This window comes from Corvus hawaiiensis, chromosome 12, assembly GCF_020740725.1.
Source record: "Corvus hawaiiensis isolate bCorHaw1 chromosome 12, bCorHaw1.pri.cur, whole genome shotgun sequence".
NCBI lineage: Eukaryota > Metazoa > Chordata > Aves > Passeriformes > Corvidae > Corvus > Corvus hawaiiensis.
Window position 1 is genome coordinate 7,376,525 of NC_063224.1, and position 12,544 is coordinate 7,389,068.

Below are 12,544 nucleotides of genomic sequence, written 5' to 3' on the forward strand. Positions count from 1 at the left end.
CCGAGGCGGCGGCGCTGCCGGTTGGTAACCTCAGCGCTTCCTCCCGGCAGGGTGCCTTTCCCGCGGCGCCCAAGGATGCTGCCCTGACACCCGCATACCCGGGCAGGTGACCCCGTGGTCCCAATCATGGCTGCGTCCCCGGGAGGGATCCCTGCTGAGCTGCAAGGTAAGCATCGCCCGCCGCCGCGCTGCCGGGGCATCGCTGCCACATGGAAAGCACCCGTACGGGGCCTGCTTGGCCCCAATTTGCCTCGCTGGGGTTGGCAGAGCTGCTTTTGGCTCCCTCAGCAGCAGCAGCTGAGGTTCAGGGGGGTCCAAGCAGTGTCTGGGGTTTCTTCTTGTCCACAAAACTCATTTGCCTGAGGATGGAGCTTGGACCAAGAGCATCCCCAGACAACCTGGCTCCTCAAGGATGGGATTCTGCACAGCTCAAGCTGCCAGGTTTGTGGGTGCAGCGTGGTGCTGCTCAGTCCCATGGGCTGGGGTTGCTCTGGCCATTTGGGGGGTCCCCGGCAGCTCCCCAGGAAGGCACAGCCTGCAGCTCAGCATGGGGGGCTGTGACGTACCACTGCTCATAGCCGCCTCTTGGCTGATTGAAAAAGCAGAAGGCCACAGACATCTCGGGGTCCTTCAGCCTCATCAGCCTCACTGAGGCTTGCAGTGAGGTGGGAAGGAGCTGAGTCGCCGTGTCCCCACAGCCTCAGGTCCTGGCTCTACCAGGATGGGACCCTGGAGACACGTGGCTCAAGCCCCTGGACCCGCAGGGCTCGGTGTCATTGTGAGAGCCTGGTTTGCTCTGCACAGTGATGGACAGCTGTGGTTTTGGTTCTGTTTCTCCCAGTGAGAGGCATGAATCAGGCAGGCAGGGAGGTGGTGCTCAAGGCAGGAGCAATGCTCACAGTGGCCCAGTGACCGTGGGAGTGACCCGTCTGTGAACTTGGGGAGGTTGGCACATGTGACCACCCTGGCTGCTCTGTGGAGAGGATGGACTTGTGACCAGTTGCTCCCCAGTGGTAAATTTGGACAGGAAGTAAGAGAAATCAGGACTCTCTTGTCACTTAGTGCCACCTCCCAGTGGGTGAGGCAGCACAGGCAGTGTGAACCAGAGACCCCAAAGCCCTGTGCTTGGTTTGAGGCTGCGGCAGAATTTGGGGAGGTGGGTGCATCACCTGAGCATCACCTGAGCAGCAAAGAGGACTCACAGCTGGTGAAGTGTGTGGTTTGTCAGAGAGCAACCAGGGTCTGACTGTCAGGTGAGGAGGGAGAGATGGTTCAGGTGGGGACAGTATCCCCGAGGGCAGCAGGGCATGTGGGAGAGGACCAAGGTGACTTCAGCCGCCTCATTTGATGCGGACATTGGTCTTTTCAGAGGGCATCACCGCCTTCCTGGGGACAAAGAAGGTGCTCCTGGTGCTGAGCATCCAGCTGCAGGTGAAATCCAAGTATGACGACTTTATCTTGGTATGTGCAGAGTCCAGCCTGGTTCCCACTTTCCTGGTTTCCCCGGGAAGCTGTTTCACAGCTGCAGTGAGGGACAGGGGTGACTCCCATGTCACCATGGTCCCTTGTCACACCTTGCCTAGGTCCTGACACCCTGGCGAGCCTATGTGCTGCCTGTGATGCTGCCAGTGAGGGTAAGTGTGGGGACCCTGTGCCATGGGGCAGCCCTGTGGTTCCTGGTGGGGCTTGGGGCACTGAGGTGAGTGACCCACGAGTCACCTGGGCCACTGGGTCTGGGAAGCCCTCAAGAGCAGGATGAGGAAAGGAATGGGGGGAAGGGGAGGGGGTCTTGTTTGGAGGGTGGTGGAGGGTGGGGCCAAGGCCAAGCACTATTTGAGGCATGGGGAAGTGTGGGAGTTGATGTTAACCCTTGGGTTTCCTTTCTCCATCAGCACTTGGGCTGATCCTACTCCTCTGACCCACAGGTTCACAGCAGCTTCAGCTTCCTGGAGGTGAGGGAGATGACAGTCCAAGAGCCCAGTGTGGTGAGTGGCACCAGCAACTGGGACAAACACAACCTGGGCATTACCTCACCTTCTTCCCGCTGCCCCATGGCAAACCCTGGTCCGGAGCCCACCACAGGGTCTGGGGGTGTTCTGGTCCCCCACTGCACATTGAGGGTCACCTCAGGGTTGATCCCTGAGAGCTCCACAGGGAACTTGTCCCTGTTCCTCCTCTAAAGAAATCCTCTTACGGCCTCATGAGAGGTTCTGCTCCGGAGCTGGATGTGCAGGGAGGCACCCAGGGGTGCTGGGTGGGTGCCTGCACTTGTTCCCCTCTGGCATCCACAGACAGTGCCTGGGCATGGCACCTCCCACTCCGCAGGGACAAGGTGACAAACGGCTGCAGGCTTACCAAGGTGAAGACAAATTTAGCAGGAGGGTGTTTTAAACCCCGTTAATCCTCTTAGAGAGAGGCAGGCACCTAGGGCAGATGTGGCAGTGGGAACCATGGAAGAGAGGATCTGGATATCAAGGCTTGGACATACTGACCGAAACAAGGCTGTGGTCCTTGCTAACCTCTTGTCTGGTCCTTGCTAACCCCCTGTCTGGCTTTTTCTTGTTAAAGCATCATCAGCCACCATGGCCTCAGCCTCCACACGGGGTTTCTGCTGCTCAGCAGGCTGCGTGGCTGAGCTCCAGGAGAGAACTGAAGGAGCTGGGCAGAGACAGAGGGGTGCAGGGGGTTGAAACCTCAGGGTGGAGGAGGGCAAGACATCTGACCGCGATGTGGAAAGCCCAGGGATTGTTAATGTGCAGGCAGTCCCACGCTCTCCTGCCTCCACAGCCCTGGGCACTGGCGGAAGCACCATCCTCGCGCGATGCCAGCAGATAATTGTCATCTTGCTCCCACGCCTCAATCAGTGTGTAATTAAATCAGGGAGCATGTTGCCATGGGATTTTTTTTTTTTCCTGGTAGGAACCATAAGCTAAAAAAGCCCCAAACCTCGATTAAAAAAATTTAGGGAGGAAACCTCCATCCTCCAGCTGCGGCAGGCAGAGACAAGGCTGTTCTCACCCCACTGCATTGGGCTGCCTCTGCATCAGCTTAAGCTGAATTTTCAGGAGGTTTATGCCTTATTCTGGCACACAAATGTATTTTATCCTAAATTCCTGGTGCTCACAGCATTCCCTGCGCTTATAGTGCTCCAACTGGGTTGGCAGTGAGGAGCTGATGGCTGTCACCATCATGTCTCGGGGCTTGGGGACGCTGTGTGCTGCCAGCTCACTCAGGCATCTCTCGTCCTTTGGACCCTGCAGGTTGTCATAGAAACAGATGCAGCATCTTATGCCTTCCGGTTCATGTCCTTGGATGATTTGGAGCAAGTTGTTATCCATGTCACCATGTCACTTAAGAAAGTCTTTCCAGACTCATCCCTTGGGTAAGGGTCTTCTGCTCCCCAGGGGTGGTTGTGTAGGTACCAGAGCAACCTCTTTGCCCAGAAAAGCCCCAAATCATAGAATCCTGGAAGGGTTTGGGTTGGAACAAACCGTAAGCATCATCTAGTTCCAACCCACCTGCCATGAACCAGGACACCTGCAGCTAGAAAATCCCAAATATAGGATGGGTGCACAACAGTGCTTTTAGCAGGAGTAAAACACATGGATGGAGGTGAGACCCTGCTCCCTGATTGAATATTTTTACCCACCCTACACACAAGGGTTGTAGCTAAGCATAAAGTGGTGGGGATGCTCTCCTGGCCCATCCTGACACACCCCTCTGCTCCCTCCCCAGGACGCTGCTCAAGAACTGCCCCCCCAGCCTGTATGAGAGGATCCAGCAGATCACAGACTCACTGGAGGAAATGCTGCAGAGCAACCCTGGGCCTTGTGGTAAGTCCTGCCATAACCTCCCTCAGGCAGGACCAGGAGGGCTGGAGCACCCTGGGGACTATTCCAGCCCTGCATCCATCAACACCAGCTCTGCTGACTGCCCCCACTCTGCTGGCAGGGCACCCGTGGTGGCTTTGGTCAGATGGAGCCCTGCTACTGGGGTCTGCTGTCCACCAGCCCACCCCATCCCACGGGGCAGGAGCAGGTTTGAGGGGAGGTAGCTCCCCAGAAAGGAGCAGGACAGTGGGCAATGATGCTCCGTATCTACCTGTGAGAACCTGTAGCTGTGGATGCTTCTACCCACCTCATATGGCACCACTGCAGAGCCAGGAGCTTTTCCTGTAGCCTGGTCTGGAGCAGGATACCTCCATTATCACCACAGCAATGTGCCTGGCCTGGTACCCACACAGATCAAGCAAAGCAAGCCAAAGCCCCCATTTTGGGGCTGACAGTAGATCTCTCTCCCCTTTGAGGAGGGAAGGGGGAGCCCTCAGCATCCCTTCTGAGTCCCTGTCATCCCTCTCCTGTTTCCCACTCTCCCCAAGTTCTCCTCCGTGTTCCCATGGGAAGGTCTGCCCCCAAGACTGCCTTCTCTTCGCAGGGGGGTTTTCAGAGACCTACGCTGCTCTGTGTGACTACAATGGCTTTGCCTTCCGTGAGGAGATCCAGTGGGTAAGCTGGTCCATCCCCTGCGTGCAGGCAGTGGCAGTGTGTCACTTGGTGTGCAGGGAACCAGGATGCTCATGGGTGCCTCATGGAGCTGCTGTGGCTGGGGCAGCCCAGATCTGGGAACTGCAGCTTCGCCTGGCTTGAGTGCCCCCTGCTCCTTGGTGGGCTGGAATCAAAGTGCAGGTGGGAGAGGGGTGTCTTGGGCCAGGTTGTTTCCCAGACTGTGACCTAAGGAGAGCCCCTGGAAATCTTGCTGGGTGTCCTAGTAGAAGAGAATCCTGCTGGGACCCAGCCATAGCAGGACCTGCTGTCCCCCCTTCCTCTGGACACTGATCCCAGCCCCCTCTCCCCACACCTCGCTCCCACCAGCCTGGGGTGCGTTGCCTTCTGACCATTCCCTGCAGAAGTTGTCCAAGACCCACCAATCTGTCCCACCAAGCTGGGACATGTCCCCTGCCAGCCAGAGCACTGGGGAAGGTTTTGGACTTGGGGTTTAGGCAAGGGATTCCCCAGAAGGGAGGCCCCATGGGCTCAGTTCCCTCCAGCAGCACCAGGCACCTGAGCCCTCCCCAGGACTCAGTGCTGAGCCTGATCCATGTGTCCATCCTTCTGGGAAGGATGTGGACAACATTTATCACAGCCAGGACTGCCGGGAGTTCAACCTGCTGGACTTCAGCCACCTGGAGAGCCGGTGAGTCTCCCAGCCGTGCTGCCTGCAGTGTCCCATGCCACTCCAGCACTCACCCTCATTCTCCCTGTCCCTACTAGGGGGCCCAACACGCTCTTCTGTCCATGTTGGAAGCTTTTATATCTTGCATGCTCCAGGGGTGCCACATCTGCAGCCTGACACTCGCCCACACCAAACATGCTGTGCCCTGTCCCATGGGGCAGCAGATGAGAGTCCAGGCAGCCTCTCTGTTCATTTTTAACTCTTAGATCAGCCTGGGAGCTGTTTATGGGGCTGAAAACCCAACGTCACGGCCGCTTCTCGCAGCTCGTGGCTGTCAGGTGTTTCCCTATGCAAAGCAGCCGGTGCCGCTCTCCACCCCGAAACTTGCACTGCTCCCTACCAGCCCCCCCAGAGATCTGTTATAGCCTTGTTATCACCTGATTATAATCTGACAGTGGGGCCCTGAGCTCCAGCTGTGCCTGGCATTCTCCCTGTGGGGCTCAGCCATGTCTCCATCCCAAGAAAGATGGAGCAAGGGCTCAGCTGTCAGGGGAGGCAACAGCCAGGCTGGGCTGCAGCAAGTCAAAGTTCTGGGTTGAGTGTTTTGGGGAACAGGGGATCTGTGTTCAGCTGGCCAAAAAGGAGACGGTTTTAGAGATTTCTTTGGATGAGGAAGTAAAAAAGAAACTTGTTTCCATTCAAGCAAAACCTGTGGTGTTGCTCACATGAGAGCCCAGAGTTAAAAAGAGTTTAAAACCCTGAGGTTTAGATAGAAGCATGCAAATATTTTGATTCATTTTATTTTCCCCAAGGGAATAATCTGGGGAAGATGATCGGTACCTGTGGGTTGCTTTAAAGCCACAGTCCCCAGTCCTGTTCTGTTGAACGTTGTGTTGGGGCACATTGAGGGTGCGTGTCTTGGAGCATCCCAGGGTTCGGTCAGTTGGAACACCTCGGGTTTGGATGTGTTGGGCCACCACGGGATGGGTGTGCTCTGGCATCCTGGGTGTCTTGGGGCACTCCAGGTATCTTGGGGCACCCTGGGGCTGGATGTCTTGGGATAGCCCCCAGCTGGGTGTTCTGGGTCACCCATTTGGGACCAGCCTTGGCTCATCCTGGCCCTTGACTCTCTCATCCCTCTCATGCTGCAGGGATGTGGCGCTGAGTGTCGCTGCTTTGTCCTTCAACCTGTGGTTCACCAAGCTCTCCTGCAAGGACTTCAGGCTGGTGAGTGCCGGTGCCGTGGCTCTGAGTGCACCGGAGGTGGCCGGGTTCCTAGAAAGGATTTCTTCTTCCCTGCCAGAATCAGGAGATTTCAGAGCAGCTGCTCTACATGCTCAGCAAATCGGTGACATTGGAGGAGCTGGTGCTGGAGAACAGCGGGTTGAAAGCGTAAGTGAAGGTGTTGTAAGGCAGCAATGAGCTGGGTCTTGGCAGCCTGGTGGCATGGTCTGTAAGGCTACAGGGTTGGTGGCTGTGTTTCCTGGAGGTGTCCAAACCTTGCTCAGATGGGTGACCCTTTTCCCCACAGTGACTTTGTGCAGAGGATGGCCCAGGTGCTCAGCAGCCATCCCGACTCCGTCCTGCACACCATCAACCTTGCTGGCAACCAGCTGGAAGACAGAGGTACTCAAATCCTGGGCTGGGATGAGTTTACACCCACAAAAACTGATGTTCAGATCCCACCAGCAGCTGCCTCCTGTCCTGGAGGCTGCAGCTCAGGGTGGGATGGGCACCCAGCTGTGCCTGCACAGCCATTCAGGGCTCTCTGCTCTCATCAGGGGTCATTGCCTTCAGCCGGCACGTGGAGAAGAGTCCCAAGGGTTTGCAGAGCCTCAGCTTGGCCAGGACAATGCTCACAGCCAAAGGTACAGCCCAGGTGCCCTTGCCCCCTCCACAAAAGGAGTGACTGGAGGGGCTGCAGGGACACCCTGGAAAAGGCATCTTTGTGGATGCTATGTCCTGCTGCCCCAGCTGGAGGGAAGTTCCTTTGCTCTGCTCCACGGCTCTCCCCAGGGCGGGGGGCCTGTAGCCATCCCTCTCTCCCACTCTCTTCGAGCAGGGATGAGCACGTTATGCAAGGCCCTCACAGATAACAAAGCCATTGGATTCTCCCTCCGGCACTTGGACCTCTCTGGAAACCCTGGCACGCTGGCTGGGGATGACATCAGTGTGAGTTCACGTGCTGTTATGGGGTGACATCACTCAGACTCTGTCCCCAGTGCGGTTTGGATGGCTTTGATCTCCTCTGGCCTGTGCCCTGCCCTGCAGCACCCCAGGGATGGGGACATCATGGCTGCAACTCCCCCCTGCCTGCCTGGGAGCAGATGGGGACACCCTGGGGACTTCCCCTTGTGGGGGTGTGGGAGATGCCATCTGGAGCAAGGATGTATCCCATGAGAGAGTGGGTTCCTGTGCGCAGGATTCACCCTGTGCTCAGCAGGAGGGAGGAGACAGGCTGGAGCTGGGATTCCAGGGCTGCAGGGTGCTGGGTGGGATTCAGGGGCAAAGCTGCTGAGCACCCTCTGCTCACAGAACCTGCAGAGCCTCCTCCGCCACTGCCACTCGCTCTCCCACCTCAGCCTGGCTGGCACAGACTGTCCTTTGGATGCTGTGAGTACCATGCAGTGAGCCCTGCCCTCAGTCCCCCTCCATCCTTGGGCTTTGTGAGGGGCTGCAGCGCCTCTGGGTCCCCCTCCACATGGCTCACATCCCCACCCTGGCAGCTCTTTGGAGCCCTGCTCCACGGATCCCACACCAGCCTCATCCACCTGGATCTCTCCAAAAACGTGTACTCCCACAAGTAAGCCCTGGGATGGCGTGAGGGGGGTGTGGCACCCAGGGGGTGGCTGGTCCTGGGTGGCAGATGATCCATGTTGTGCCCATCCTTCTCAGGAGGGTGAAAACCATCTCCCCTGACATCAAGGAGTTTTTCAGCCAGGCCTGCTCCCTCAGGCACATCTCCCTGGCAGGTACCAAGCTGCCAGCCGACGTCGTAAGGTGAGGTTGGGCTGAGGGGAATGGATTAGGGGTGAGCACAGCCTGGGGAGGCCAGCCCAGGGGAGGATGGATGGAAGGGGCTGTGAGAGGCAGAGCTCTGGGAAGGATACCTTCTCTAGCATCCCACTTCCACTGCCTGGAGCGCTGGGGGTGCCCCATGGCAGGTGCTGGTGCCCCCATTTCTCGCACTGATGGGGGGGCTTTGGTGACTTTTCCAGGGCATTGCTGCAAGGGCTGGCCGACAACAGTCTCATCAGTGACCTGCACCTGGATCTTAGCAGCTGTGAGGTGAGGGTCCAGCAGCCATGGGCACCACCCCTCTGGCCATGCCACCACCCCTGGCACTGTGGCAGTGCGGGCAGGTCCGTGCCCTGTCTGACCTCCCCGAGAGCAGGATCTCGTTTGCAGGGCTCGCTGCCTCCTCTTGTACTGATGTCTTACTGTTTCTTCCAAGCTGAGGTCAGCAGGGGCCCAAGTCATCCAGGATCTCATCCCCGATGCCAGCTCCATCAGTGACCTGGACTTGTCTGACAATGGTAGGTTGCTTTTTCCCAGCCTGGAGAAGATCTCCTCCATCTCTTGGACCATCATGTCCACTCACCCAGCACAGGGAGTCAGGTGATTTCTTTATGCCCTCCTGCCTCAGGACTTGCCAAAATCTCTTATTTCACACCTTTGTTGGTACAGTCCTCTTCAGTTCACTGAATCTGAAGTGGTCTCATGTCGCTGGCTCAGGGTTTGAAGCACTGAAAGGGGTTCCCTGGGCAGAAACTCTTCCCACCACTCTGCAGGTGTTTGCAGCCTCTGCTGCCAACCTGGTCCTGCTGTGGCCTCCAAAGCCATGGGCAAGTGATCCTAATCATGACAAACATCACCTCTGCCAGTTGTTAATTTCACCTAGAAATTTCACTTCTCAGGGACCCCAGGTCTGCACAGGTCTTCTGTCTCCTGGGGGAAGCCAGGAAGGGAGGAAGATGCTCAGGATCTTCCCTGAGCATCTCCAACATCCCACTGTGGCAGCTTGGTGGCTCTGCAGGTCTCCTGCGAGGGCCCACCTTGGTGCCACCTCTGTGGATTTGTTGGAGCATCTTGGTGGGAGTCTCCCATCTCCTGCAGGCTTTGACCCCGACATGGTGACACTGGTGCTCTCCATTGGCAGAAGCAAATCCATCAGGCACGTCTCCCTGGGGAAGAACTTCAATATCAAATCCAAGTGAGTGCAAAGCAGCAGCACCCAGGCTGGGAGCCATCCTGGAATGGTGACTCTCTCTCCCCATCAAAAGCCCATGGGCTGGTAGGGATTGCCTGCCCACCCTGGCTGCTCCAACACAACAGGAAGGGGCACCATTGCCAGCACCTGGTGCAGAGTCAGAGACGGGTCATAGCCCAGGCAAGAGTGGGAGGGAGGACAGAGCTCTGCCAGCTGCATCTGTGGCCCCAGGGCATGCACAAGTAACCCCTACACACACCATCTCTCCCACAGGGAAGGTCTACTGGATGTCCTGCACCGCATTGTCCAGCTCACCCAGGAGGAGGATTGTGTGAGTCCAGCTTGCCCTCGGCCACCCCAACCATCCCATCCGTGCTCCTGGTCACCCTCTGCCACCTCTGTGCAGTCTCCATGCCGGGGTGCCACCCGGATCCCTCCCGCACAGCCTGGGAGCAATCCTCCCTCTCTCCCACTGCCATTCAAGTCCTTCTGCTTTTATTTTCCTCAGTCTGAAGCAGATGCTCAGACAGAGAAGTGGGAGCTGTTCCCATTCATCTGGGAAAACGGGAACCTGTGTCTGGCTAAAGGCATGGAGGAGACACTTGGTGTAACCTGGATTCAGCACAGCTTTCCCAAAAACCTCTCTTTTCTCCTCACTGCCTGCCAGGCATCTGAGCTAAATCCAGCCTGTTGCCTAAGCACTCATTGCCTTCCTGTTTCTTGGGGTTCAGCATCACTTGGTCTCTCCAAAACCAGCACCATCTCAGAGGCTGCTGGACAGGGATGGAGGCTGTATCTGAAGGGTGACATGTACCTTGACATGTGTCCTGGCCACCTGGCCCCCTCCTTGTCCTTTTTCTAGCCTCTCCAGTCACTGTCTGTGGCTGAATCACGCCTCAAACTGGGAACCAATGTCCTGCTGAGTGCCCTGGGCAGTAACACCAGCCTCATCTCCCTGGACATCAGCGGCAACGCCATGGGGGACACGGGGGCCAAGATGCTCGCCAAGGCCCTGCAGATCAACACCAAGCTCAGGTAGCAGCAGCTCTGTAATATGCTGTGGGTGACCCTGTGCCAGGTGGCCCTGATATGATGGTTGTGATGCTAGTGCCATCAAAGGAGGCTTGTCAAGGCTCCTGGCAGCCATGGATGTGCTCCTGGACCACTCCTTGTACATGGTTGGATGCTATGACTGTATTGTGCACCCATGGCAGTCATCTGGCAGTGCTGGCAGGGGACACGTGAAGGGCAAGAGAGCAGTTCAATGCCTGCCCTGGTGCTTACCAGCTCTTTTCCAGGCTCATGCACAGCCCAGCATGCTGCAGACAGACCTTTGCAGTCACTGCCCTTGCCTCATGCTCTGCCATCAGTTCCTAAAATGCCATTTTGGACCACACTGTGTACACAAAGCCAAAGCAGTGGTGTCTGCAGAGGACAGGGAATGGTGTTCAGCCAGGGCTGTTCCTCTGGGAGACATCTGTCCCTGCCTGCAGGATGGTGCCTGAATGTCCTTCCAGTCCTTCACTCCCTCCAGGCACCCACCTAATTTACAGCTCCCTGCAAAGTCCAAGTTTAGATTTTGGATACTGAAAATCATAATTTTTAACCCCATTTTTAGGCTCTCTGGTGCCTGGGGTCAGCCTTGGGCTGACTCTTGCCAGCACCCACCTCAGGGCAGTGTGGGTGTGGGCAGGGCTCACCCACGTCCTTCTTTTTGCAGAACCGTGGTTTGGGACAGGAACAACACAACTGCTCACGGGCTGCTGGAGGTGGCTCAAGCTTTGGAGAGGTAAGGAAGGAGCCTCTTGATCCTCCTGGCTTGCTACTGCCATGCAAAAGAGCCTCTGTCATCAGCGTGTCACTGTCCCCAGGACCTTTTTAACCCTTGAACAGCAAGGCCTTGCATGTCCCAAGGGAGTTGGTCCACAACTCTGGTCTTGCAGCCAGCAAAGCAACCTGACACCCATCTGGTGATGGCACCTCCATTACCAACCTCAGGGACTCCCCTGGGCTCTGCATCCCAACCAGCATGGCCTCATGTCACCCAAGGAGCCCCCAGTGAGCACAGGGGGAGCTGCTGGTGGCAGTGATGTGATGTTCCTCTCCTCCCTGCCCATGACAGATGGGTAGAGGCTGTTCACCTGCTGAGCACACCCACCTCCAGGTCTAGTGTTTGGTTGTGCAGATCTCTGGAGGTCTGAAGAAAGAGGGGCACATGGAGAGCCTGGGCAGGTGGTCACTGCCATCCCATCAGGGTTTGCTATGCCCAGAGTTTGGCCATCCCTATCTCCAGGGCTGGACCTCGGGACAACGTCCAGGCTGCCGTTGGGTGGGCTCTGAACCTGTGTCATGTCTGCGGGGACATGAAGAGGGGGGATGAACCCTGGGTGCAGCAGCACCTGCTCACCCCACTGTGCCTCACAGGAATTACACGCTCAAGTCGATGCCGCTGCCGATGAGCGACGTGGCACAGGCCTATCGCAGCAACCCCGAGAGGACGGAGGAGGCCGTGCACAAGGTGGGGGGATGTGGGTTGGGGGATGCAGGGCCAGGTGCCACCATCAGTGCTCATGGCCTCTTGCCTTTGCAGCTCCAATCCTGTCTGACGAGAAACCAGCTGCGGCAGACGCTGCCGGCGCAGACCTTCCGGCTGCAGCAGGGCATCCTCACCACCTCTTCCGAACAGGTTTGATGGACAAATTACTGCATGGGGCTGCTCCTCCCCTGCCCCAAACGACTCTGGCGTGCTCATGTGAGCTCTTCCAAGCAGCAAAACACCCTTTTAACCTTTCCTGAGTAGGCAGAGCAGATTGGAGGGATGGAACAGGTTGCTCAGAGAAATTGTGGACGCCAAATCTCTGAAAGTTCAAGTGTTCAAGGTTGAGCTTGGAGCAACCTGGTCTAGTGGAAGGTGTTCCTGACCATGGCAGGGGAGTTGGAATGGGAGGATGTTTAAGATCCCTTCCAACCCACACCATTTCATGGTTCTGTGGTGAGGGTGGGGGCGGATGGAAAGCAGATCTCCTGGAATCCTGCTAACTGCATCCATGCATTTCATGCATATGCACTGCTGAGATAACTTGCTGCTATGCTAACCTATACAGTGTGTTCCTACCCCCTGTGCACTCTTGCCAGCAAATCCCAGCCATGTGGCATCCCTGA

General features: G+C 57.1%; 1 protein-coding gene across 4 annotated transcripts in view; it reads left to right on the top strand.

Moving 5' to 3' along the window:
• The window catches only part of CARMIL2 (capping protein regulator and myosin 1 linker 2), a 22,916-nt gene continuing 10,372 nt past the window's right edge, over nt 1–12,544 (top strand). For 3 of the 4 annotated variants that reach the window (XM_048316686.1, XM_048316689.1, XM_048316687.1), the window contains exons 1-24: nt 1–166; nt 1,370–1,461; nt 1,584–1,634; nt 1,926–1,985; nt 3,261–3,382; nt 3,736–3,833; nt 4,435–4,505; nt 5,120–5,193; nt 6,324–6,399; nt 6,476–6,564; nt 6,704–6,798; nt 6,954–7,040; nt 7,235–7,344; nt 7,708–7,785; nt 7,899–7,975; nt 8,068–8,172; nt 8,391–8,460; nt 8,627–8,708; nt 9,289–9,385; nt 9,656–9,713; nt 10,245–10,417; nt 11,103–11,171; nt 11,807–11,900; nt 11,973–12,068. In XM_048316686.1, coding sequence (XP_048172643.1) covers nt 127–166; nt 1,370–1,461; nt 1,584–1,634; nt 1,926–1,985; nt 3,261–3,382; nt 3,736–3,833; nt 4,435–4,505; nt 5,120–5,193; nt 6,324–6,399; nt 6,476–6,564; nt 6,704–6,798; nt 6,954–7,040; nt 7,235–7,344; nt 7,708–7,785; nt 7,899–7,975; nt 8,068–8,172; nt 8,391–8,460; nt 8,627–8,708; nt 9,289–9,385; nt 9,656–9,713; nt 10,245–10,417; nt 11,103–11,171; nt 11,807–11,900; nt 11,973–12,068 — 2,064 coding nt within the window. In that variant the 5' untranslated portion in view covers nt 1–126. The remainder of the gene's footprint in view (nt 167–1,369; nt 1,462–1,583; nt 1,635–1,925; nt 1,986–3,260; nt 3,383–3,735; nt 3,834–4,434; nt 4,506–5,119; nt 5,194–6,323; nt 6,400–6,475; nt 6,565–6,703; nt 6,799–6,953; nt 7,041–7,234; nt 7,345–7,707; nt 7,786–7,898; nt 7,976–8,067; nt 8,173–8,390; nt 8,461–8,626; nt 8,709–9,288; nt 9,386–9,655; nt 9,714–10,244; nt 10,418–11,102; nt 11,172–11,806; nt 11,901–11,972; nt 12,069–12,544) is intronic. The other variant, XM_048316688.1, reaches the window with a different exon arrangement.